Source organism: Entelurus aequoreus, linkage group LG21 (assembly GCF_033978785.1).
Source record: "Entelurus aequoreus isolate RoL-2023_Sb linkage group LG21, RoL_Eaeq_v1.1, whole genome shotgun sequence".
NCBI lineage: Eukaryota > Metazoa > Chordata > Actinopteri > Syngnathiformes > Syngnathidae > Entelurus > Entelurus aequoreus.
In genome coordinates this window covers 11056072-11083065 of record NC_084751.1, presented here as the reverse complement: position 1 = coordinate 11083065, position 26994 = coordinate 11056072, and the positions used below count along the sequence as shown (strand labels likewise).

General features: G+C 40.4%; 2 protein-coding genes across 2 annotated transcripts; one reads left to right on the top strand and one right to left on the bottom strand.

The window, feature by feature from the left end:
- Window positions 1-1383: 1383 nt before the first annotated feature.
- Window positions 1384-20774, top strand: gmcl1 (germ cell-less, spermatogenesis associated). Its single transcript, XM_062030923.1, has 15 exons — window positions 1384-1727; window positions 5231-5403; window positions 5504-5627; window positions 5716-5812; window positions 8551-8648; window positions 8731-8843; window positions 9003-9068; window positions 12432-12516; window positions 14041-14131; window positions 14207-14347; window positions 15653-15722; window positions 15824-15899; window positions 15970-16115; window positions 19546-19633; window positions 19715-20774. Exons 2-15 carry the CDS (start codon window positions 5237-5239, stop codon window positions 19853-19855), a joined length of 1503 nt encoding a protein of 500 aa, XP_061886907.1. The 5' UTR covers window positions 1384-1727; window positions 5231-5236; the 3' UTR covers window positions 19856-20774.
- Window positions 20775-23709: 2935 nt separating this feature from the next.
- fam136a (family with sequence similarity 136 member A) lies at window positions 23710-26699 on the bottom strand. The gene is made up of 3 exons (XM_062031930.1): window positions 26411-26699; window positions 24266-24406; window positions 23710-24178 (listed from the first exon to the last, which is right to left on the bottom strand). The coding sequence occupies exons 1-3, from the start codon at window positions 26495-26497 to the stop codon at window positions 23990-23992; spliced, it is 417 nt and encodes a 138-aa protein (XP_061887914.1). The 5' UTR covers window positions 26498-26699; the 3' UTR covers window positions 23710-23989.
- Window positions 26700-26994: the final 295 nt, after the last annotated feature.

Here is a 26994-nt window from a genome sequence, read left to right as displayed (position 1 = left end):
CAGTGTGTCCAGCATGTCTAGTCTCTTACTCTCCTTTCTTTGAGCCATCTCTTGTTTCTCATCTGCCCTACTCTCGAATTTTGCCTTCATGAATTTACTCCAGTTGAGTTCAACCTCCCTTTTTGCTTGTGCTGCTGCCTTGAAACCTCTGAAGCTCCTGGCTCTTCTGTAAAATTATTGACCTATTGACTGCGTTCAGTGTGCCCAACTTCTTCAGTTTGTAGTCCACCTTGCCACATTGTCTCTCCATCCCAATGTTGTGCACAGGGGTGCCATCAATGTTACTAGCCTGTTCACTGACAGGGTCCATTGGGAAGGTCTCCTCATCCATCCTCTGCCTGGCCAGGACAGTCTTCAGATGGGGCAGCATGAGATCTGTCAGCTGCTTCACTTCATCCAAGTATTCGGCAGCCACGTCTGACACTGAGTTCAGGACATGTCCAGTGCCTGTCCAGCCACTATAGCATTCTTGGAAATGGGCTATCTTGACCTGCATGCAGCCCTTGTACCATGAACTGGCCTACACCTTTCTTTGTGGTGCTCTCCGATGCATGTTATCATTTTACCTTTCTCCTTCTCCTCAAGCTTAACCACAAATAGATACAGACTTTGAGCCTCAATTTGCTGCACAGCTGCCGTTATGCCAATGTGTTTTCCTAAGATATTATTTTATTTTTAATGATAGAAGGGAGGAAAAGGGGGCAAAAATCATGTCCGATTTAGTTTTTTGGGTGGGTTGGGGGGTTTATTTCATGATAGCTACCAACTTCCAATACATAATATCTCTCAAATGACCCAATGCACCATCACTGAAGTGGGCGTAATCATTTTCAAAAATGTTTATTTTTAGGCCATTTATCCCCTCCCCCTGTGTCTGTGTGAAACCTGTGCTTGTCAGTGTCTGTGTGGTATACCTAATAGTGTGTGTGCAGTATGTGCACTCTTCTGTACAGTACAGTGTGCATGTCTGTTCACAGTATACAGTATTTCTTGCATAGTGCGTGCGTGTGTGTGCGCCCACACGCGCGGGGGGTTGAGGGGCCAAGACCATGTCAGGCCCAGGGGGCCAAAATTTCTTAATCCGCCCCTGTGAAAACCTAATTGCTTTCTTGCCCAGTTCAGTTCTTACTTTAGGGACGACAAATTGCAGAACATTCATTGAATGAAGATTGTGACTTCCTTGTTTCTTTGTTAAAAGACAAGATAGTTTTCTACCTGTCAACTGTCAGTTTAGGCTGCTCGCCGGCTCCTCATCACCACTTCAAGATGGCGGCCGAATTTCTCGCGTCACATCAGCCAACGCTGTGTCTACTTATATGATGTCTATGGTTGCTCACCAGATAAAAGTAGTAATTCAATACTCTGACAGTAGTGGCGCCCTTGAGCCCCACTCTCTTCTGTGACGCGGCCAAATAGGGAGCGAAGAAGAAGAAAAAATAACACAAAAGCAAATGATAGTCAGGTTTTCCACTTTCTGCATCTACATTTTGAATTGGCCTTTTTTCTTCCGTGTGAACAACATGTAACTGCATTATCGGCTTCTGCGAGGACGCAGCGTGTGGCTGCCAGTGCTGGTGTCCTTTCGAGACTTTGTTTTGATTTGTACGTCAAATAATTGGTTACCTCAGATAGCTCGCTAACTAGCATCTCCAGCTGGCTAGCGAGGTAAACAGACGCTGTTTGCTGCTAAAAGTCAACAAGCCGACCTCCTCCCTGCTCGTCACAAGGTAAGTTGCTTTTTACCTTATGTTCAATAAAACCTACTGGATGTTATATGGGTGTGCAGTTACTGTAAAGGAGAGTTTACATGATGGACGTCATGTATGTTGTGTACATATGACATGTCACACTATTAGCCAAAACAATCGTTATGTTATGTCCTACTGAACATTAGTAGTTAAAGTCCCCCTTTTTTTAATTGTGCCTATCGACAAGAACACGTTTTTCTTGTTCTATGCATAAATCCTAAATAAACATTAGTATAAGTCAGCTAACAATGGAGTCAATGTCTAATTTGCCTATGCAGCGCTCTAAAAAAACATCCAAACACCTCCATCATCGTTTTTATATACACACTATAAGCAATGTTCCCTCTAATTGTTCATGTGTGTGAGCAAACGCAAAAACTCCCTGAGCATTCAGTGGAGGCCATGTGAGCAACATCAGACGTGCACACTGTGGCTACACCAGCAGCACACCTGTCCCAAACCTGACTAAATAACAAGTTCCATCTCCATCCATCCATCCATTTTCTACCACATGTCCCTTTCGGGGTCGCGGGGGGTGCTGGAGCCTATCTCAGCTGCATTCGGGCGGAAGGCGGGGTACACCCTGGACAAGTCCCCACCTCATCGCAGGGCCAACACAGATAGACAGACAACATTCTCTTATTATTATAATCAAATAACAGCAGTCATTTCTAATATAAGTGTTTAGGCCCACTTACAATGACAATAACAAAAAATATTGTTTTTCATTAACTGTGTACTTGTATTGTTTGTCTGGGTGGAGGTCTTGCTTTGGAAATAATTTGTACCCCTTTCAGACATTGCATTTAGTTCCCATTAAAACATTCACATGTTGCACAATGAGATGTAAGCAGGGGATCATGTGTACATTCCTGCAACTTCCTGTTTGTAAAAAATATATTTTTATTAGTATTTATTTAATATACTAACAGCATTTCATGATTAATATTTATAAATTAAGATTCCTAATAAATGACACTAGAATAAGCACACATTTGATTGGTAAATCATAGTGTAACGACCTGCAATTACACTTTATGTGTGGTGTTGGAGTTGTCCGACTTTTTGTGTGGCTGTAAACGCATCACTGGCTAAGTGCCATATGTGCATGTGTTGGCGCAAGTGAGAAAGAGCGAGCGGCTGCTGTTGATATAACAAAGTTGGTTTTGGTCTGGTTTGTACTGCAGAAAATGACCAGTTTTGCTAGATATCATTTTTTTTACTAATGTTTTGGTGATGTGTTTATGGCCGACAATAAAGAGTTTTGCTCAGTAAAGTGATGGATGGAATTCATGTCCTCAAAGCGTTTCGACAGACGTTACAATATTTGAACAATGATGACGAAAACTGTTTTCTCTGTCGTGTCCGTGTCGTGTCGAAAATTGTTTTGCGCTTATGTTTTTATTTGATTTTGTGCGTGGCATAGATTTGCCGTGCGCAGAGGACGCTTGAGCAGTGCGCAATTGCACAGGCGCGCACCTTAGAGGGAACATTGACTATAAGCATATATGTAATGTAGTAACAGGCACATTCATAATAAGGTGTAATATTTACGTATTTTTCCCATTTTAGTCATACGGCCGCACATTTTAATGAATTAATCAATCATCCATCCAATCCATCCATTTTCTACCGCTTGTCCCTTTTGAGGTCGCGGGGGGTGCTGGAGCCTATCTCAGCTGCATTCGGGTGGAAGAGGAGGTACACCCTGGACAAGTCGCCACCTCATCGCAGGGCCAACACACATGGACAACATTCACACTCACTTTCACACGCTAAGGCCAATTTAGTGTTGCCAATCAACCTATCCCCAGGTGCATGTCTTTGGAGGTGGGAGGAAGCCGGAGTACCCGGAGGGAACCCACGCAGTCACGGGGAGAACATGCAAACTCTGCACAGAAAGACCCAGAGCGCAGGACCTCAAAGTTTTTTTTATATAGCCCTTAATCACAAGTGTCTCAAAGGGCTGCACAAGCCACAACAACATCCTCGGCTCAGATCCCACAACAGGGCAAGAAAAAACTCAACCCAATGGGATACAATGAGAACCATTGGAGGGGACCGCAGATGCGGGGACCCCCCCGGGGGACCGGTGCAATGGACGTCGAGTAAATCTAGTTAATAGTGGGAGAGTCCAGTCCATAGTGGGGCCAGCAGGGGATCATCTTGAGTGGAGACAAGTCAGCAGCGCAGAGACGTCCCCAACTGGTCCACCCCGGGTCCCGACTTTGAACAGCCAGCGTCACATCTGTGGTCACCTAATAACCTCTCCACGCAGAGCACAAAAGAGACGGAAGATCAACTGGTCTATTTTCATAGACATAACGCAACGTTCCCTTTTCCCCTTCAACAACAACAAACCTACTACTCACTGAATACTTGTGAGAGACAAAAAGACTGTTTTGGGACAAATTATGTTCCAGAACCTTATATTTTACAGTCTGAATATAAGGAGGATGAGCAACAAGTTTGAGAAGCTGTTTGCTAAGCAGATCCCGCTTTAATGACACACTATAGCATGATGTAGCAGTATTGCTAAGTGCTGAAGAAGATATAAAAATGACCAACATAATAAAACAAACACTCACTGTACAAAGTCTGCTCTAATGTCAACTAATGGATTGTATATATATGGAGAATTATTCATAATTCACACAAAGGGTTAAAAAATGTGTTGCCGCAAGTAGTTAATTTTTAGGGGGAGTTTTGAGGGGAAAAAAGGATTTTAAGTGTGCCTTATACCGTATTTTTCGGACTACGAGTCGCAGTTTTTTTTCATAGTTTGGCCGGGGGTGCGACTTATACTCAGGAGCGACTTATGTGTGAAATTATTAACACATTAGCGTAAAATATCAAATAATATTATTTAGCTCATTCACGTAAGAGACTAGACGTGTAAGATTTCATGGGATTTAGCGATTAGGAGTGACAGATTGTTTGGTAAACGTATAGCATGTTCTATATGTTATAGTTATTTGAATGACTCTTACCATAATATGTTACGTTAACATACCAGGCACCTTCTCAGTTGGTTATTTATGCCTCATATAACGTACACTTATTCAGCCTGTTCACTATTCTTTATTTATTTTAAATTGCCTTTCAAATGTCTATTCTTGGTGTTGGCTTTTATCAAATACATTTCCCCAAAAAATGCGACTTATATATGTTTTTTTCCTTCTTTATTATGAATTTTCAGCCAGTGCGACTTATACTCCGGAGCGACTTATACTCCGAAAAATACGGTATATGGTGAAACGTGTGTTTTCAATCCTTTGTTTCCACTGCTGCTACAAGGTTCTGTTTTAGTTATAGATGCTGAGATAAGCTCCAGCACCCCCGCGACCCCGATGGGGACAAGCGGTAGAAAATGGATGGATGGATGGCTTAGTACTATAACAACTTTTAAGTATTCATCTTGAAAATGCTTTAAAACATGGACTACCTAGTGTGTTGATGTCGTTTCTTTTCTTTTCGTGCAGACGAAGATGGGGAATCTGGGGAGCAGGTTCCAGTCCACCTCTCAGGGACGGGAGGAAACGACGGAAAGCCGCCACAAACACAGCTGCGAATGTAAGAAGAGGAAACGGAACACACAGTGTGACTGCGAGAGCGAGAAAGAGGAGGACGACGCCATACTGGACACACCGCGCAGGCGAGTCAAACAGCAGAGCTCCCATGATTGTTTTGGGTGTTCCCGAAGCTTTCGTCACATCTTCTCACACAGATTCTTCGTCTTTATCTGTCTTAAACAGGAAAAAATTGAAAAGCACTTCCAATTACATTTATCAGACGTTGTTCCTGAATGGAGAAAACAGCGACATTCGCATCTGCGCGCTGGGACAGGAGTGGAACCTTCACAAGTTGTACCTGTGCCAGGTAAAACCAAGCGAGACGAACCCGTCACACCCCCTTAATGTCATCCTCATCTTTCATACAATTGTTTTCTTTTTATGGCGACCGCTAGTCAGGATATTTCTCCAGCATGTTCAGCGGCTCTTGGAAGGAGTCGAACATGATGGAAATCAACTTGGAGATCCCCGACCAGAACATTGATGTAGAAGGTGATATGTGTTTACTATACCATATAGCAGTGGTCCCCAACCACCAGGCCGCGGCCCGGTACCGGTCCGTGGACCGATTGGTACTGGGCCGCACAAGAAAAAAGAAAAAAAATATATATATATTTTTTAAAATTTTGTATTTTTATTTAAATCAACATAAAAAACACAATATATACATTATATATCAATATAGATCAATACAGTCTGCAGGGATACAGTCCGTAAGCACACATGATTGTATTTCTTTATGACAAAAAAATAAAAATAATAAAATAAAATACCATACCCCCCCGGTCCGTGGTACAAATTTTCAAGCGTTGACCGGTCCGCAGCTACAAAAAGGTTGGGGACCACTGCCTTATAGTGCTGGGCCGATAAAATGATATCAGTATATATCATGATAGACACTTGACAGGCCTTGAATTTTAACTTTTTAAGGTCAAGGCAAGTGTTGCCTTAAAGGAGGGCTCATATATATATATATATATATATATATATATATATATATATATATATATATATATATATATATATATATATATATGATGCCTTTAGCTCTATTTTTACATTTGGATAGAGGGAGGTATTTTTTATTTTTTTAATTATATATATTTTTTAAGTTATGTAGATGCTGTATCGGGACAGATCCATTAAGAGTTTGAGCAGAAATATGTCATATAGGAATTAACTATACACGATAAAACATTAACAAAATGCTATGTCACATTAATGTTTTTTTAAGTAATACCTTTGTGACATGAATAAAAGTAATGTAAAAAAAAAAACCTTGTGTTTACTTTTTGATATCAAAATAAAACACAAAGCAGTTTGGCTAATGAAGATGAAGTCTAATAAACAAGCTTTGTTCTTCTCTCGGTTAAGTACAACAGTTTGGCCAACAAAAATAAAGAGGGGTAACACCTCTCACATCGAATACACAATCTTCACAGCCTTCGTTCAATTCGACGAGATGACAAAATATTTGAGCTAGTCTTGATGTTATTTGAACACTGATACAGTTTGCAATTAAATAAAGGAGTGAATATCCCAGTAAACAAACTGAAGACTTTATAAACAAGTTATGACAACTTTCACGACTCAACGCCTGCTGCATGTTTCCTCACTTCATTAACTCTCAGCCACAGCAGCTGATGGACAAAATAAAAGTAACATCAAATAGTTTTTGTCCTTCGCCATATACTTTTAGTGTGTGGACAAGTGTGTCTGTCTCCAATATTGTCCACACCTGTCTCCATCTAAACACAGCAGTGCGCTCTAACCGCACGGCGTGAAGCGAGGGAAAATTACGTTAAACCAAGCGCTTGGCTCCATTTACTCCGAGGGGAAATCTCCCGAACAAAGTCCGCGTCGTTGGTCCGCCATGATTATCAAGCCAAACGACGCTAGTTAAATCAATTTAAGTGGACCACGACTTAAACAAGTTGAAAAACTTATTCGGTGTTCCCATTTAGTGGTCATTTGTACGGAATATTTACTTCACTGAGCAATCTACCAATAAAAGTCTCAATCAAATAAAAAAAGTGCGCATGCACCTGACTTCGTGTTGCCTAAAATGCAAAAATGACGGGGTTTCGGAATTAAAAAAATTAGATGTATTACTAACCGTCTGGAATTTTATCGCAAATTATCATTATACCGTTTATTGTTACATCCCTCGTCCATGAACAAGTAAAAAGTCAATAGCGGTTACGGCCGCGGATGTTGGAAAAATTTTTAGGGCATTACGGCAAATGACGAGGGCGATTGCCGCTTTTGCCGCAGTTGCTGTGTTTAAATTCGAGCCCTGACTTAATCGGTATCAATAACAAATGTGTTCAATAAAACGTTCTATGTTTGTATGTAGTTATGTAGGTAGAAACTGAAAGTTACGAAGCAAGGTTATTTGCATGAACAAATGAAGTTGCGCTCTGGTAACTTAGCAAAACAGGAAGTGGTCACTGGGCAATGGAGGGACACGCTGACGGCTAATTAGGTAACAGTATCTGTTTTGCTTTTGAGTGCTGCAAAGAGCGAATACATTTTAGATAAAACAGGAAAGGTTACCTAGACTTTATGGCACTTTTTGGGATTCCTTATTCGGGAATACGGTAGAAAATGGATGGATGGAAAAAACATGTAGGAACTAAAGTTTAGGACCGTTGAAATAAAATAAAACACAAAATATAACAAATGTGCTATTTTAAAATAATTGTAATTTATTCCAATAATTAAATAATAATTACTGCATAACATTCAAATACTTAAATAATGATAACAGACCAAATTAAATGTTTCACAGCCACAATTTCCTGGCACTAAAATAGTTCTTCTGTTTACATTCTCACACTTTGCACTATTTTGTTACACATTATTAAGCTTTCCTCGTTTCCTATATTTCCTTATTGTTCCACCTTCATTTAAGGAGGTTATTATTAAGTAGTAAATGTAATTTAACAATTTTCCATTGTTGTGCTGACATTTCCTTTCCTTTCTGCCTTGATAGCTAAGGAGATTATTATCAGAGGAAGATTACATTTGAAATACAAATGTTTACATTTAATATATTGTTCTACTTGCCCTTATTTTTGATAAGTCATAAAAAAATAATTTTCGATATCGACCAATATAAAACACTTATGTCTTGATAGTTTTCCGCCATAGCCTTAGACCTAATAATAATAAAGATAATATACATGACCATCACTCAATTTTTCTTCAAATTTCTATTATGTGTTTAGCTCTGCAGGTGGTTTTTGGATCCTTGTACAGGGACGACGTTCTAATCAAGCCCAGCTGTGTCGTCAGTATACTCGCAGCCGCCTGTATGCTGCAGCTGGTCAGTACATTCTGTTTGTGTACTGCAGACAAAAGATCAGCAAGGCGTGAAGTAGGTGTTACTGTTTTTGTGGTGTTGGCAGGATGGTTTGATCCAGCAGTGCGGCGAGTCCATGAAGGAAAACATCAGCGCAAAGACCGTGTGCGGCTTCTACGCCTGTTCTTGCATCTACGGCCTGGAGTCCGTCATGAAAAAGTCAGTGCCTTAATTCATGTTATGACTTGAAAGCACAACACTTCTGCAATACTTAACTTGGGAGTTTCAGTAGTCCTTTGTTATGTTGGAGACGTTAGTTGTTATTGTTTGGTACTGACAGACTACAATCTGTTATGATTTAATTATGTGTGCTTGCAGATGTCTTGAGTGGCTTCTAAACAACCTCATGACTCATCAAAATGTGGACTTGATGAAAGAAATTGGGTATGTGAGCTTATCTTCCACTTATTACTAGGGGTGTCCCAAAAAAGTTGGTTTTCGAATGACTTGGGATTCTTATTTGTAATGATTCTTAATCGATTTAAAAATTAAAATCAATTAAAAAATATATATACCGTAATTTCCGGACTATAAGCCGCTACTTTTTCCCCTCGTTCTGGTCCCTGCGGCTTATTTACGGCCTGTTCTTCTCCGACACCGACGAAGAGGATTTCGGTGGTTTTAGTACGCAGGAGGAAGACAATGACACAATGATTAAAGACTGACTTTTCATATACCGGTAGGCTGGTTATTTTGATAACGTACAGGCGAGCACTTTGTATTACTTTGCACCGTTGTATTATTTGTACTCTGCACGAATGCTGTTCGCCATGTCAAAGATGTGAAAGTTTGATTGAATGATTGAAAGATTTATTGTTAATAAATGGGACGCTTTGCCTTCCCAAACAGTCATCTCTGTCCCGACAATCCCCTCCGTGGTAGCAGGAACCCCTATATACTACGCTAATTACACATCAAAACCCTGCGGCTTATAGTCGGGTGCGGCTTATATATGGAGCAATCTGTATTTTCCCCTAAATTTAGCTGGTGCGGCTTATAGTCAGGTGCGGCTTATAGTCCGGAAATTACGGTATATATTTTTCTTAAATCTGTCCTTTCCAGCCAGACAAATCATATTGTTCATGTAGATGGCCATATTTGCTGTACAGATAAGTAAGTAATACAAAAATGTATCAAAGCTGTTTAATTATTTTAGAGAGGAATATATTCAATGATAGAACTGGCACCCAATGGTATTAAAAGAGTATTGATTGTGTATTAGGGCTGAACGATTTATCGTTTTCAGATCGAAATTGCGATTTCAGAAGTCTCAATCTTGAGATCGTGAAGGCTTCGGTTTTAGACGAACGTTATTTAGCTCTCCTGGCTGACATGTCTGTTGTGTATATGCAGCCTGCTCGTGCTACTCTCATGCCTTGTCAAACTCACCAATCAGAAGTGGTAAACTACTTGTGAGCAGGGCATGCCGTCACGCTAACCAATCAGAGGCGGCCATTGACGAGGCTACCGCGTACACGCCCACTAACAACTTTGGTGAAGAAACAAACGTCCTGGAGGAAATGGCTGCTGCCGCCGGGTCAGAAGTGGAGGAGGATTTAGTTTTAATACAGAAGAAGAGCAGCACGTCTGTCATTTGGGACTACTTCGGTTTCGAAACTTCAGATGTGCATCAGAAACAGGTACTTTGTAAAACTTGTCGGGCCAAAGTCGCCACATCCCAAGGCAACACGACTAATTTATTCCGGCACTTGAAAAATCACCACCGGCAGTTACACGACGAATGTATGACCAAAAAGTCCGGTGAAAAGTCAACCCCGAGCGATTCAGCCCATTGTAGCAAACATACCACAATTACAGCGTCGTTTGCCAGTATAACTCCTTATGAGAAGAGCAGACCGTCTGTGCCTCCTCCTTCCACCACCATGCAGTTGGAGGATGCCATTAATGCAGAGCTGAACAGCTACCTGATAACTCCTACAATTGATGGAGAGGACAATCCCCTGGCCTGGTGGAGAGTGCACAATGTTAACTTTCCATGGTTGAACAAACTGGCTCGCAAGTTTCTGTGCATACCAGCCACCAGTTCACCATCAGAAAGATTGTTTAGTGCTAGTGGCAATGTTGTCACATGTCAGCGCTCATGTCTTAAACCATCAAAGGTTGACATGCTAGTTTTCTTGACCAAAAATCTGTGAAGAGTGATGTAGAGATGTCAGGGAAGCAAGTATTATTGTTAAAGTACTTTTTAGATTGTGTTTGTTCTGCACTTTACCCTGACTTGTGGTGTCAGTTTTTGTAAAAAAAAAAAAAAGATAAATGCTAGTTTTCAGGAATATTATGTTCTATTGTTAACAGAATAGATGTGCAATATTTGGGTGCTGCTAAGCGGTAAATGAATGACCCACCTATTTTAATGTCTGACATATTTTTCAGAAGGGCAGAGGTTGGGTCATTTTGTTTTTGTAATAGTATTTTCTTTATTACCATTACTTTTCAATTTCACTTTAAAATATTGTTCAGGTTTCTTCCAGGGTTGAATAAAGTACTTGAATTGCTGCTATAGATGTTGATAGGCTAGCTCTCTTGAGCCATAAAAGACTGACCTACCTACTTGAGTATAAGACTGTTTACATAAGGTCAGGATCCTTTTTTTCCTTTATTGAAGTTGTTGAATTTTGTTTTTCTTATTATATATTAAGCATTGCTTTTTGTGTTGGAATTGTTTTGTATTTTATTTAACTTAAACTTTTTTATTTATCTTAACATAATTAAGGTTTTTGTACTGGTTTTAGTTCTTTAGTTTTAATAACTGCTGTTGGTCAAGAACTTTGGAGAATGTACATGCATGTTTCTTAATAAATACATGTTTGAAGCAATTCTTACCTTTTAGTATTCATCCTTGCATTACATAGCATTTAATGTTTTCATGGTATATCATTTTTTGTCATGTTTTAAATCTGTTACTGTTACTGAAGCTTGATTTGAAAAGAAATCGTGAGTCAAAATCGAAATCGCAATTTCTGTCAGAAAAATCGTGATCAGATTTTTTCCTGAAATCGTTCAGCCCTATTGTGTATCAAGAATCGTTTTGAATTGATTCTGAATTGAATCGTTACTTAGACTTAGACAAACTTTAATGATCCACAAGGGAAATTGTTCCACAGAGTAGCTCAGTTACAAAGAATGGAAAGGATTGTGCATACAAGGGCACAAAAAGAGGGCGAACACAAAATGTATAAAGTAGACTACAAATGTAGCGTATTTTTTGGACTATCGGAAAATCCTTTAATTTTCTCAAAAATCGACAGTTCGCCTTATAACCGGTGCACCTAATGTACGACATAATTCTGGTTGTGCTTACCGACCTCGAAGCAATTTTATTTGGTACATGGTGTAATGATAAGTGTGACCAGTAGATGGTAGTCACACATAAGAGATATGTGTAGACTGCAATATGATGCCAGTAAACAACACCAAAACTTTAAATATTCCATTGAAAATAAAGAACATTACACACGGCACTCAAAAATCTGTCAGAATGTTTTAGTATGCCCCAAGAATCGAATTGAATCGTGTGGTGCCCAAAGATTCACGTCCCTACTTATTACAGTACTGACCTGATATAAGACAACCCCCTTTTTTAAGACAAGAAAAAGGTCATTTGTCACTATTGTATAAATCTGTACACCGTGAATATAAGACGTCTTAAAAGCAAAAACAATTATTGTCTTATACATGGGTCGATTCAATGTAATGCATACTCACTGTTGACTTGTGTTCGTTAAGGACGGAGGTGATGGAGCAACTTATCCAGTCATCGGACCTGTTTGTCATGCAGGTGGAGATGGACGTCTACACCGCGTTAAAAAAGGTACTCTTTGGCTATGTTCACACTGCAGGGGAGGATGTCTAATTCATATTTTTTTGGTCAAATCCGGTCTTCTTATGTATTCATTCACGTTACAAAAAATATATAATGTCTAATGGGACCCGCATTTAGACATGACGTCGCACGTGCTGCAATGTTTACAAAAAGAAACATATGACTGCAATTCTAGTAGGTCTCAGTTAGGGCTGCACGTTTTTTTTTTAAAAAACTGCCATTTTTCTCTCCAATTGCAATTCTGTTTGCGATTTTTATATGTTGTACATAAAAATGCACACAACTGCGACTGTCAATCAACATATTCTTGTCTCAAGGTGCCACACATTAGAATAATATGCAATAATTGACTTTAACAAATATTTGGCTTTATGCAGACAGACTTAAAGTTTTTGTTCATATCATGCTCCTAAATTGAAGAAATAACCAATAAAAACTATTCTGTGATCATAACGTAATGTAATCATAATATATAATAATAATGAAAGTAACAATTTAAAAAGATATAAACTTTTACTGTATAATTGTTTACCATTGTACTGTAATTGGAAAGTAAATAACTTTATCCTAAATAAATAAACAAAAATAAAAAATTAATGGACTAATTTCTGTAAGCAAATATTTTACTTAAATAAATATTAAACATTTTAAAGTGCGTTTTTTTCCCAGTTGGAAAAACGAGGTCGGCTGTTGTCTTTTTGTTAATTGCCATCACGTGATCATGGCTTTGTCTCTCATTGGTCCGTGTTGATGGGCGTATATTGCCCATCCGATTTGAAGCTAAACTATTACCACAATGGGACATTTGGCTTTGTAATCATATTGTTTTCCTCCTCATTTTTGTCCCATTTGGCTTTGTAATCATATTTTTTTCCTCCTAGTTTTTGTTACATTTGGCTTTGTAATCATATTTTCTTCCTCCTAGTTTTTGTTACTTTTAACTTTGTAATCATATATTTTCTTCCTAATTTTTGTCCCATTTGGCTTTGTAATCATATTTTTTTCTTCCTAATTTTTGTTCCATTTGGCTTTCTAATCATATTTTTTTTTCCTCCTAATTTTTGTTACTTTACGGCACTTCTCACTGGCATGTCGCGAGTAGGGAGGCTGTCTGTACGTGCTTCCTGTGTGCGTGAGCTTGTGTGTAATGCTGGCGCCCCGCTCTCCTGTACGAGGTGGAGACATGAGTGGTGTAACATTGACGTGAGTTCTACAAACATTCGGTTTTCTGTGCATTTGTCAACTATTTATTATGCAACCGTCTATTTAGGCGAATAATTATGACGCTTTTTGATGACGTAGTGGTGGGACGAACGCGACCAGATCGTTCAGACTGCAGTTGCATCGGATACAAAGCTGATTTATATCCTGTGTGGGATTTGAAAAATTCCGAATTGCACTGTTCGCATTGAGATAAAAAAATCGGAATTTAACTGCAGTGTGAACAAGGCTTTTAGACGCGATCCATTGCTTATTTCTCCTCCCTCATTTTCCCTCACGTCTTTTTGCCAGTGGATGTTCCTGCAGCTCAACCCATCGTGGGACGGACCCATAAAGCAGCTCCTGGTGGACGCAGATTCTTGGCTGTGCAAGCGTAGGAGCGGTAACTTGCTTATCTTTAGGCAAAATACGCTCCTTTTTGAGGATTAATAATGACGGGTTTTCTTTTAACTTTCAGACCTTAGTGAGAAGGAGCCTTTCTTAAACACGGAGGAGGGCGCCCCCTTTTGCTCTGTCTTCAAACATGTACGTCTCCAGTATATTGTCAACGACCTCGCTTCGGCGCGCATTTTGGAGCGGGACAACATTTTGCCTCCTGGTAAGCTGCTAATTGTTTTATTTTTACAGCAGCTCACAAAAATGACGGAAGCACACAGTCTGATGCTCTTTTTAAACGTTATTGCCGACATTAACGCGGCAACAGCTGCCCTCCTAACACTGCGCTAGCCTAGCCAGTAGACACAACAACATTATGCACCAATGACAATTATCGGGGGCGGGGGGACATCTGCGGTCCCCTCCGAGGTTTCTCATTGTGCCCATTGGGTTGAGTTTTTTCTTGCCCTGTTAGCAAAGTTATGATGCCATCTACTGTAGGGAGTTGTAATGACAAGCTACATTCACAGACAGTGCCATTATAATGTTTTCAAGAGCAAGTGCGGACAGATGGCGACAAACTTACAGTATTCAGTATCTGCCTTTTTAATAATATTACTTCCTAGCAATGAAGTTAGCGCCCACATACCTGAAGTAGAGCTCTTCTCTCTTTCACCACAGAAGATTGTGGATTGCTCCCATTGGAATCTTGCTGCTTTTGTACATAATTCGGCATATCTTTGTCTGTGACCAGGCTGTCAAGGGTGAATGGAGAATCTGAACTCCTGTGAGAGCTTGTGTCAATATCTGATGTTTCTATTCCAAATTGAATGGATGTAGTTGATGGAGAACCTCCCCAGATCTGCTCGCATAGTTCGAAGTACAGCAAAACAACTCTGCCGTAACCACTCTTCCACCTGCGTCGACTGCTTGTCTGTACTTTCCACGAATCACTTTCAATTTAGTGCCGATAGTTGTTTTTGTGATGTCCTCTTTCCGTTGAGGAAATTCCTCAGATGTCCCTCCAAGTCTGTACCGCTCCAAAATAGGGTAAGAATGTCACCATACTTGGACTGACAAGTTTCGCAGTCAACACTTTGTTGAGTTTTGTTAACTTTAAACTCCAAAACGATGCTTAAAAGTAGCTCTACTCCTCTGTCAGTCCACATATATAAATCTTTCTTGCCGTCACCCGCCATTTTTGCTATATGCCACCTCTGGAAATGACGTTTTGGATGTTTCTAATTGGCTAAAATGGTCTTAAGTCCTAGGCTACAGAGCCCCCAGTATTTTGGCATGCGTATGACACTCAGTGTATGCGTTTGCTTGGGGACAGAGATAGTTTTTTAAATGCGCATGTGTGGCTGGAGATCTTGTCAAGATCTTAGTTTAGGCGGTGGCTCTTTGTTGTTAAGGCGGCCGCCTTAACAACAAAACGCTGCGGGAAACCCTGATATTGTTGCTCACTTGTCAAATGTTTTTATATGTTTATATGTTAAGCACTTTCTCTTTTCACTTTTATTTGCAGACTGGTTGACGGCTGTATATAAAACACAGTGGTTTGCTATGTTGCGGACAGAATTTGAAAATGATAATGGGTAAGATGAGCTTTGTTTTTTTATTATTCAAAACATACAAACTTAATGTTATTTATCATATGAGACGTTAATGCTGGTAAAAAAATATATATATATATTAGTCCGCAGGAAGCCAACAAAGAGGAATTTCAGTTAAGCAGCATGAGGTGTGGCAGGAAACTGACCAAAGACGGAGACGTGAGTACAACATTCTTGCAATTTATGCTGTCAAACACATTTATTTATCTCTTTTTCTTACTTTCCTTAGTACTGCTGGCGATGGACCGGCTTCAACTTTGGCTTCGACCTGCTGGTGACCTACACCAACCGCTTCATCATCTTCAAGAGGAACACACTAAGTCAGCCATGTGGGGGCGCTGTAAGCCTGCAACCCAGGAGGCATCTGGCATACAGGTGAGGTCAGCCCTGGAGCCTTGGCTTTACAGGAGAGAGACAAAAATGTGCTGTATGTCTAGCATTTAAGCAATTTGTAGATACATTAAACATTTTACAGACAGTACAGTATCAATAAGAGTGAAAATGAAGAGTTGTGCAAATGTGAACAGTACATTTGATAGAATATATGAGTCATACCCTATCCAGTCAGATGAAAAAATGTCATGTCCCAACTGTATGGATCTTCTAATTTTCGGACTATAGAATGCACCTGAATACAAGCCACGCCCACCAAATCTTCAGACAAATTGTATTTTCTACATATTGGCCGTGCAAGTCTACAAGCCTTAGATGTACACATTGAAACATGAAATATTTACACAGGCGCTTTCACAATTTTGACAATAGTCCCAGTAACTATGGATGTCCCGATACAAGTTTTTCACTTCCGATGCGATACCGAAACTGGAGCCTTGAGTGTTGGCCCATACCAATGTTATCTGGTTTGATATCAGCAGGAATCATCGTACATACTTTTATTTTGCAGTGTGGAACAATAGAAAAGATTTGATCAAATGAAATTAGTCAGAGAACAATGGTAGAAGGTATGAAAAGTGTGTGGAGAAAGAGAAAGACTTAACAAGAGCAAAAAGTGTAAAATTAGTGTACTGTATTTTCTGGACCATAGGATGCACCGGATTAAAAGGCGCACTGCCGATGAGTGGGTCTATTCAGGTCTATTTTCATACAAAAGGCGCACCGGATTATAGGGCGCATTAAAGAGGTCATATTATGATTTTTTTTCTAAATGTAAAACACTATCTTGTGGTCTACATGTAATGGTGGTTCTTTGGTGAAAGTGTTGCATAGATGATGTTTTACACATCATCTTCAAGTAGCTTTCTGACAGTCGCTTCAGGATGCACCGTTTTGTGGGCGGTCTTATTTACGTGGCTCACCTTCGACAGCGTCTTCTCCCCGTCATCTCTGGTGTAGCGTGCAAGGACGGGAGTGGAAGAGGTGTCAAAAGATGTAGCTAACTGTTTTAATAACATTCAGACTTTACTTCAATCAATAACGGAGCAGCAGAATGAATGGATGGATCTCCTCATCCGTAACTCAATAATGCAACATCAACGCCGGAAATGTGTCCCGTGAAAAAACGTCCGACCGGAACCCCCTAACAACTAAAGTTCTGTGGGTGAATTATGTAAACCCACTACAGTTTTTAGCTCTTTGATAGCTAGTCTACTGACAGATAAATGTTAGAACTTTACACTACTTAATATTAGAAATGGCAACAGCAGAGGATGAATGTCCCATAAGAAGATATAGAAAAAGATGGTAAGTCCACTTGTTTGTGATAGACCTCGGTCATGGTAAGTCCACTTGTTTGTGATAGACCTCGGTCATGGTAAGTCCACTTGTTTGTGATAGACCTCGGTCATGGTAAATCCACTTGTTTGTGATAGACCTCGGCCATGGTAAGTCCACTTGTTTGTGATAGACCTCGGCCATGGTAAGTCCACTTGTTTGTGATAGACCTCTGTCATGGTAAGTCCACTTGTTTGTGATAGACCTCTGTCATGGTAAGTCCACTTGTTTGTGATAGACCTCGGCCATGGTAAGTCCACTTGTTTGTGATAGACCTCTGTCATGGTAAGTCCACTTGTTTGTGATAGACCTCTGTCATTGTAATTCCACTTGTTTGTGATAGACCATGGTTATGGTAAGTCCACTTGTTTGTGATAGACCATGGTCATGGTAAGTTCACTTGTTTGTGATAGACCTCGGTCATGGTAAGTTCACTTGTTTGTGATAGACCTCGGTCATGGTAAGTCCACTTGTTTGTGATAGACCTCGGCCATGGTAAGTCCACTTGTTTGTGATAGACCTCGGTCATTGTAATTCCACTTGTTTGTGATAGACCATGGTCATGGTAAGTCCACTTGTTTGTGATAGACCATGGTCATGGTAAGTTCACTTGTTTGTGATAGACCTCGGTCATGGTAAGTTCACTTGTTTGTGATAGACCTCGGTCATGGTAAGTCCACTTGTTTGTGATAGACCTCGGCCATGGTAAGTCCACTTGTTTGTGATAGACCTCGGCCATGGTAAGTCCACTTGTTTGTGATAGACCTCTGTCATGGTAAGTCCACTTGTTTGTGATAGACCTCGGTCATTGTAATTCCACTTGTTTGTGATAGACCATGGTCATGGTAAGTCCACTTGTTTGTGATAGACCATGGTCATGGTAAGTTCACTTGTTTGTGATAGACCTCGGTCATGGTAAGTTCACTTGTTTGTGATAGACCTCGGTCATGGTAAGTCCACTTGTTTGTGATAGACCTCGGTCATGGTAAATCCACTTGTTTGTGATAGACCTCGGCCATGGTAAGTCCACTTGTTTGTGATAGACCTCGGCCATGGTAAGTCCACTTGTTTGTGATAGACCTCTGTCATGGTAAGTCCACTTGTTTGTGATAGACCTCGGTCATTGTAATTCCACTTGTTTGTGATAGACCATGGTCATGGTAAGTCCACTTGTTTGTGATAGACCTCGGCCATGGTAAGTCCACTTGTTTGTGATAGACCTCGGCCATGGTAAGTCCACTTGTTTGTGATAGACCTCGGCCATGGTAAGTCCACTTGTTTGTGATAGACCTCTGTCATGGTAAGTCCACTTGTTTGTGATAGACCTCTGTCATTGTAATTCCACTTGTTTGTGATAGACCTCTGTCATGGTAAGTCCACTTGTTTGTGATAGACCTCGGCCATGGTAAGTCCACTTGTTTGTGATAGACCATGGTCATGGTAAGTCCACTTGTTTGTGTTAGACCATGGTCATGGTAAGTCCACTTGTTTGTGATAGACCATGGTCATGTTAAGTCCACTTGTTGTAATATGTCTGCTAATAGGTGCCATTTTGCGGTCCTTATACACACACCATAATAATACTCGTATGTTTAATGCGCCGACAATCCATCAAGCGGTGCGGCTTCATAGCTTACCGAAGTCGTACTAAAAACATTTTGACACATTTTTGAGCATTGTGTGTAATGTTCTATATTCTCAATGGAACATTTAAAGTTTTGGTGTTGTTTAATGGCGTCATATTACAGTTTACAAGTATCTCTTATGTGTGACTACCATCCACTGGTCACACTTATCATTACACCATGTGCCAAATAAAATTGCTTCGAGGTCCGTAAGCACAACCAGAATTATGCCGTACATAAGGCGCACTGGGTTATAAGGTGCACTGTCGATTTTAAAGAAAAAAAAGAAAAAGGATTTTAAGTGCGCCTCATTGTCCGAAAAATACGGGTAATTTTTATGCGGGAGAAACATGGACGCCATCAAGCAAAACGTCAGCTTAGCAACTAATTGTTCATAATTCATTGGCCATTTTGTTTATGATTTTTTTTCTCTGGGTTTACGTGTCCAGGTTACGTCTGGCCTCCTTTGACAGTCTTGGCAAGCTGGTCTGCAGCCGCTCCACTGGTTACCAGCTTCTCACACTGGAGAAGGACCAGGTCAGTAAGCGCAGGAAGCGTGGCGGACCCAGACAGGAAGTGACGCCTAATGTGCCGCCCTTTTCCCCCTACCCTCCCAAGGAGTACGTGGTGATGAACCTGGACAGCCGCCTGCTGTCCTTCCCGCTCTACGTGTGCTGCAACTTCCTGTACACGTCGCCGCACTTGGGTCAAAGGCCGGACCACCCCGAGCACGAGAGCAGCACCCGCAGCGTGTCTTGATGGCGGGTCGGTAACGATCGGGACTCAAACACACGTTTGATAGCCTGTAAGGAGTGTCCGGAACACCCCGTGTGTGTGGCAGGTATCATTCCACCTTTGCAGCTGTCCCACGCGGAAACAAGGCATTTACGTTTTTGTAAAACGGTCATAATCCCTTTTTTTATAAGTTGACAACGCTGACAATGACCACAGACTTTCCAAAAGTGGCTCGTACAGGAAGCGTGTACTTTTTTTTTTCTATCCTGCCTCACAAGCAGGAATTTCAGGAATGAGGGTGACGAATAGCTGCGCTGCATACTGTACATACCTCCAGGTAAAATGACTATTACACAGCAGATGTTTAAGACTGAAAAGGAAGTATTACAGTTTGCTGCTTCTACTGAGAAGGTGGACATATTTCTATGCCTCAGGAGCTTTTGCTATTTTTACCCTTATAAGTACACTAACCTTAAAATAACCTCTCCATCAAATGAAAATATGCCATATATGGAGTTTCAACTATTAAGTTGCTCACTAATGACGGGGTGAACTTCCTTCCTTCACAACAAAAGGTCCACTTTTTCATGCTTCAAGTTCATTTGTTCTCACAAAAACACACTTCCCTTTGTTTGAGCACTCACACGCCCTATGTACTTTTCCCTTTTGGCACCACTGCCGGCACTTTTTGACCTACATTTCATCACCTGCTTGCCCAGAGCACTCTTGTCAACACACCAGACGACAGAAAAAGTGGGGGAAGTTCACATGTCGAGAACATGACATTCAACTCACCTTTTTTTTCCGCTGCAATTTGTCACTCTCATGTTTTTATTTAAATAGATTTTTTACTCTTTTCGGAAGACGAAAATATTGTGTACAAGTTTCTGTTGCCAATAAATCTGCCCGGCGGTGAGGGCTGTGGTGCTGACATATCACATTACATCTGCTTCTGTATACATTTTTCCTTAATATATCCAATCCAATCCACTTTATTTATATAGCACATTTACACAACAAGAATGTTTCCAAAGTGCTGCACAGCCATGTTAAAAACAATATTAAAAACAATATTATGCTACACCAATGACTGAATAAAAACAAAGAATAAATTAATAGAAAACCAATAGAGACAATATAAAAAATAAATATGATTAAAAACGATTTTTAAAGGGTAAAACCAATTAAAACAGTAAAATAGACATCAAAATTTGTAATAAAAAAAAACACACAGGACAACAGAGGACAGAAGACCACACAACTCACGTAGTGTTAAAAGCCAAAGAATAAAAGTGGGTCTTAAGACGAGACTTAAAACAATCCACTGTAGAAGCAGTTTGAACATGGAGGGCCAGAGTGTTCCAGAGTTTAGGGCCGACCACAGAGAAGGCCCTGTCTCCCCTGGTTTTAAGTCTCGTCCTGGGCACCACGAGCTGGAGCTGGCTCTCGGACCTCAGAGCGCGCGCAGGAGTGTAAATTTGGATGAGGTCCGAGATATACTGAGGTGCCAGTCCATGTAAAGCTTTAAAAACAAACTGCAAGGATTTAAAATAAATTCTAAAATGAACAGGGAGCCAGTGCAAACTCCGAAGAATTGGGGTTATATGCTCACGTTTCCTGACCCCTGTTAAAAGTCGTGCTGCCGCGTTCTGGACTAACTGCAACCGGGAGAGAGCTTTTTGGCTAATGCCAGCATAAAGTGCATTGCCGTAGTCCAGGCCACTTGAAATAAAAGCATGCACGACTTGTTCAAAAAGGTTAAAAGATAAAAATGGTTTTACCTTTGCTAAAAGACGAAGATGATAAAAACACGATTTTAAAACGCCATTGACTTGTTTGTCAAATTTAAAATCGCTGTCTATAGTGACGCCAAGGCTGGTGACTTTGGGACGCACATAATTTTGCAATGGTCCCAAGTCAGTGAGGGCCGGACCAAAAACTGAAATTTCCGTTTTTCCCTCATTCATTATTAAAAAATTCTGGGCTAACCAAGCCTTGACATCACATAGACAGTTGAGAAGGGGTGTCAGGGGGCCATGGCCTTTTGAAATAGGCATATAAATTATAAAATAATAAATAAAAATATATGATATATATTCATAACTGCTAGGCATATTTGGTGTTCATGAGCTGACATGAATGACACAAATGTGTTAGGCTACATACCTGCCAACTTCTGAAACTCAAAGAGCCTAGTAGCCAGGGGCCGCAGGTTTTTTAAAATTTTTTATTTAAACTTTTATTAGTACGGTAGATTGCACAGTACAGTACATATTCCGTACAATTGACCACTAAATGGTAACACCCCAATAAGTTGTTCAACTTGTTTAAGTCGGGGTCCACGTTAATCAATTCATGGTACAAATATATACTATCAGCATAATACAGTCATCACACAAGTTAATCATCATATTATATACATTGAATTATTCACATTATTTGGGGATTAGGTTTGGTTGCTATCAGCACTTCAGTCATCAACAATTATATCATCTGAGAAATGGACATTGTAACAGTGTAGGTCTGACTTGGTAGGATATGTACAGCGAGCAGTGAACATAGTGAGCTCCGAAAGCATAAGAACAAGTATATACATTTGATTATTTACAATCCGGGGAGGTGGGATGTGGTGGGGGGAGGGTGTTAGGCTAGGGTTGTAGTTGACTGGAGGTGTCCTTTTAGTGCGGTTTTGAAGGAGGATAGAGATGCACTTTCTTTTACACCTGTTGGGAGTGCATTCCATATTGATGTGGCATAGAATGGGTGGGGGGTTTAACTAATTTCAGCATTCAGACAGATTAGATTGTGGCTAAAACCTTCACGTTTGTCATAATCAGAAGCAACTTTTGACCCGCAAAAATCATAGAGTACAAACAATGTTTATTCTATTAGCTAACATCCTTTATCTGAATAGCCATTTCAGATTTATATATAGCATGACATAAATATCTTGTAGTCATGTTTGTTTCAAAATGATTCAACTATTCAATGTCAAAATATAAACAGTCGAAATAATGAACAAAATGTCAGCTACTATCTTTGTTTTTTGGGCCTTTTTTTATCCAGACGCATACATTTGTCCAAATGGGGCCAAGTAGACGCATTGTGGGTTTCCTGGACGTGGTATACATCGCTAAAAAAAAAATCTAAGGAAGAGAATCCCTTTGCCATCTTCTACTAGTTTTTTAATATATAAATCGCCTTCTCTTCTCCGACTCTCTTGTCGTCATTTGGGATGTCTGTTGTGATTTCACTTCCTGGTTCCATGACCCGGCCTATCTTGCCTCTTGATTGGCCTGTCCACAATGTTTTGCCCTAATCTTAACCAATCGTGATTCATCATAGTAAACCCATCAACCAATCATGGATTTTCTTATACGTAAACCAACCAATCATCAATTTTTCCAGTATATTTTGTCCCCTTGTCCATTTCTGTCTTTCTCTTCTTTTGTAGCATGTAGCTTAGCTACCCACTACATGGGTCTAAAAATAGCTAAACTACGTAAATCTCTACTTGTTTAAAAAGTAGCAAAGCTACTGCCAAGTTACTAAAAAAAAAACCATCAAGCTACTGGGAAATGTTGTTAAGTTACGTAGTAAGTTAATCATTTTTAATGGAAAACCATAGTTTTTACCACTGCAGCCGTAAACCAGAATGGATGATCAAAAACCGTACTCATTACAGGAAATCCGTAGTTGTTGGCAGGTATGAGGCTATTATATGATGACATGCACCTCCTCTAGGCAGGCGCCAGAGGTCTTTAGAGGCACCGAAGCTTGAGAAAAACAAAGAAAATCCGGCTTTATGTTCTGTGAGACCTCCCCACACGTACATCACAATTTATAAGCAAAAAAAAAAAAAGTTAAGATCAGGGCGGTTCTGTTAGATTAACATGTTTATTTCTCTTACATAAACCTCACCGTGGGAGGCAGGACGTACGGGCACACAATGAAATGACAAACAATGATGGCGGACTTTTAACATTTGCGACAGAAGCCTCCACACTGGGTGCGTGATTCCAACGGAGTCCTTGGGCGTGACTGTGGATGCCCCCGTTGGCGCTCTCTCACGCGCGTCTCCTGGTTTGTCACGTACGTCAATCCACAACTGGCTCAGTTGACGCCCGCACCGGCGCTCTTGTTTTTAAAACTAGTGTCTTACTGCTCAATAGAGTCCAGTGTCTCCTGGATCCTTCGGGTCATGCTGGGGATGAGGTTCATGTGGTCATCCACGCAGCTGCCCACGCATCGCTCCATCAGGGATCGGACAGCCGGCTCCTTGGCGCCCGAGTCGAAGAGATCCTTGGCTTTGTCGTTGCAGTGCATCGTGCACCTGGTCAGACGATCCTAGTAAAAATACATGCGGTTTTGCATCATTTGTTCTATGACACGTTGTTTTTAGCACCTACTACTTCCTGTTGGCGTCCTCCTCACCTGAAACTTCTCCAGCTCGGAGGTGACGAGGCCCTGAGCCTTGGCCAGGGGAGTGTGACACCTGTCGATGCACTGATGCACCTGAGACATGGAGTCGGACGAGCGGTCGCAGCAGTCCGCGCTGCACTTAAACATGCGAGCCTGTAAGTTAAAGTTAAGTTGAATTAAGGATTGGTTTGTTTATGAAGCTTGATGTGGTTTCTGTCATTTTAGGAGAGTTCATTGACAGTCATGATTTAGTCAATTTAATTATAGTACTCAGTAAAAGGTTTATTTTTAAGGCCAAAAACAGATATTCACTTAGTATTACTCTCTTTAAAACATTTATTCAGTATTTTTTAACTTTAGAAAGTTATATGGTTGAAACCGATAATGATGCCAAAAAACATTTAAAAAAGATGGGAAGTCCTCAAATGCTTATTTTGAAACTGTAATTTTGTTTACAGATTATATGCAATCTGTTGTTGCGTTTCCTAATTTGAGTGTACATAAATGAAGGTGTGCGTTGCTGAGTCCGACCTGGACATAGTCTGGACTGGACCTGGGGCCGTATTTATCAAGCTTCTTAGAATTACTCCTAAGAAGTCTGCTAAGAGTTGACTTAAGAGTAAATAAATTCTTCGCTGAAAGCTGCACTTCAAAGTTAGTTATCAAGCGTCTTACTCACACTTTCAGCGAAGTGTAGGACTGAATCTTAAGTGTCACGCTCAGAGCTGAGTTACGACATTACTATGTGCCGTAAACAGAATTTTAGGTGGCGTCATTTCTGTGTCCATAGAAATGACCAATCACGGAAGGGAATCCCTTGTCTAAGAATAAAGAAATATTTAAGTGGACAATGGGAGTGTATATTTTGACAATAAACTACAAAATAATACAAAACAAACTAGTCCCCGCCCGCACTCACGCTACTGCTCCCTCTCTTCTCTCGCCCACACACTCACTGACGTCACTCACCTCACATGCTGTCACCTATTAAAGGGCCACACACATACATACGCTACTCTCATAACATTTTCTTTCCAATTCATTAATCAGGCAACTAATTTGAAACTGGTGTGGATGGCTCTATATATACTAGCCCACTGCAGCCACATGCAGAAATCAACAAGGAATCGAAAATTATTAAATCTGTGACAAAAATAATACCCGCTCTGTCTGAACGATACCGTTTGATCAGCTGCTCGTCATCAAACAAAGCCAGGATATCCTTCCGCTCCCTGAACGTTCGCGCACGTCTCTCTCGCCTCAGTGCCATCCCCTGCTGGCAACTCCTAACCACTTAGGACACCTCTGAAGGTCTCTTAAATATCGTGGAGAGTAGGAGTGATTCTTAGACTTAAGAAAGTTGATAGATAGCTTTTATTCTTAAGTTTGAGAGTAGGACTAAATTTCGCCAATTCTCAGGATTTAAGTGTAAAATGGCACTCTAAGACGCTTGATAAATACAGCCCCAGGTCTGGTGAAGATAAGGTCCTATTTAAAAAAAAAAATCAAATCAAATAAGATAAATACATTAAAAACTTTTTCTTGAATAAAAAATATAGTAAAACAATATAAAAACAGTTACATAGAAACTAGTAATTAATGAAAATTAGTCAAATTAACTGCTAAAGGTTAGTATTATTAGTGGACCAGCAGCACGCACAATCATGTGGGCTTACGGACTGTATCCCTTGCAGACTGTATTGATGTATATTGTAGGAACCAGAAAATTAATAACAGAAAGAAAAAACCCTTTTGTGTGAATGGGGGAGGGAGTTTTTTTGGGTTGGTGCACTAATTGTAAGTGTATCTTGTGTTTTTTATGTTTATTTAATAATAATAAAAATAAATGAATAAAGTTAAGTTAAAGTACCAATGATTGTCACACACACACAAGGTGTGGTGAAATGTGTCCTCTGCATTTGACCCATCCCCTTGTTCACCCCCCTGGGAGGTGAGGGGAGCAGTGGGCAGCAGCGGTGGCCGCGCCCGGGAATCATTTTGGTGATTTAACCCCCAATTCCAACCCTTGATGCTGAGTGCCAAGCAGGGAGGAAATGGATCCCATTTTTATAGTCTTTGGTATGACTGGTAAAGAACTAGCTCTTATTTTGTGCACGCACACACGCAGCAGATTATGACTATTGAAATTCTTCTTACCTGCATTTTTCGGATGTGATCTCTCTCCAGGCTTTGGACCATGTCCTCCACCACAGCATGGACGCGTGCTTGTTGAGCCTCCGCCATGTCTCCACGCTATGCTCAATATGGGTTTCTTTTTTTTTGCCCCCCAAGACCACTTTTGTACAATAATGCGTGTGTTGACGCGACGTAGATGCCTGACTATAACATTAGGTAAGCACTAAGGTCACCTCCATTCAAGCATGGGTTCGAGCTTGAGCAGTCGAAAGCCTCACTTCCTGGATATTTCCGGGTGTGCGGGACAAAACTTCCGGTTTTGGAATAGGTCATAATTGAAATTCTTAAAAGATTCCTGCTTATTATAAACAGAAATAAATTATTATTTTTGATTTCTAACATACACCACGATTATGTATATTTTTGGACTGCAAATCAAGCAAATTAACCGTAGTGATTCCTATCAAAATAAAATGCATGTAATTTACTATAAGGCGAGGACCTCGCTCCTTCGTACCATGTTGTATCAAATAAAACAATAAGAACATTACATTTCGATTTCAATAAAATGGATTACCCATTACAATTGAATTATTGGCATTTAT

Excerpts from the sequence above, each read along its gene's own strand:
- gmcl1 (XM_062030923.1), top strand. The coding sequence starts at position 5,237 with ATGGGGAATCTGGGGAGCAGGTTCCAGTCCACCTCTCAGGGACGGGAG. Across the intron at positions 5,813-8,550 it reads CCAGAACATTGATGTAGAAG|CTCTGCAGGTGGTTTTTGGA; the intron begins GTGATATGTGTT and ends TTATGTGTTTAG. Across the intron at positions 9,069-12,431 it reads GACTTGATGAAAGAAATTGG|GACGGAGGTGATGGAGCAAC; the intron begins GTATGTGAGCTT and ends GTGTTCGTTAAG.
- fam136a (XM_062031930.1), bottom strand. The coding sequence starts at position 26,497 with ATGGCGGAGGCTCAACAAGCACGCGTCCATGCTGTGGTGGAGGACATG. Across the intron at positions 24,407-26,410 it reads ATCACATCCGAAAAATGCAG|GCTCGCATGTTTAAGTGCAG; the intron begins GTAAGAAGAATT and ends TTTAACTTACAG. Across the intron at positions 24,179-24,265 it reads CCGAGCTGGAGAAGTTTCAG|GATCGTCTGACCAGGTGCAC; the intron begins GTGAGGAGGACG and ends TATTTTTACTAG.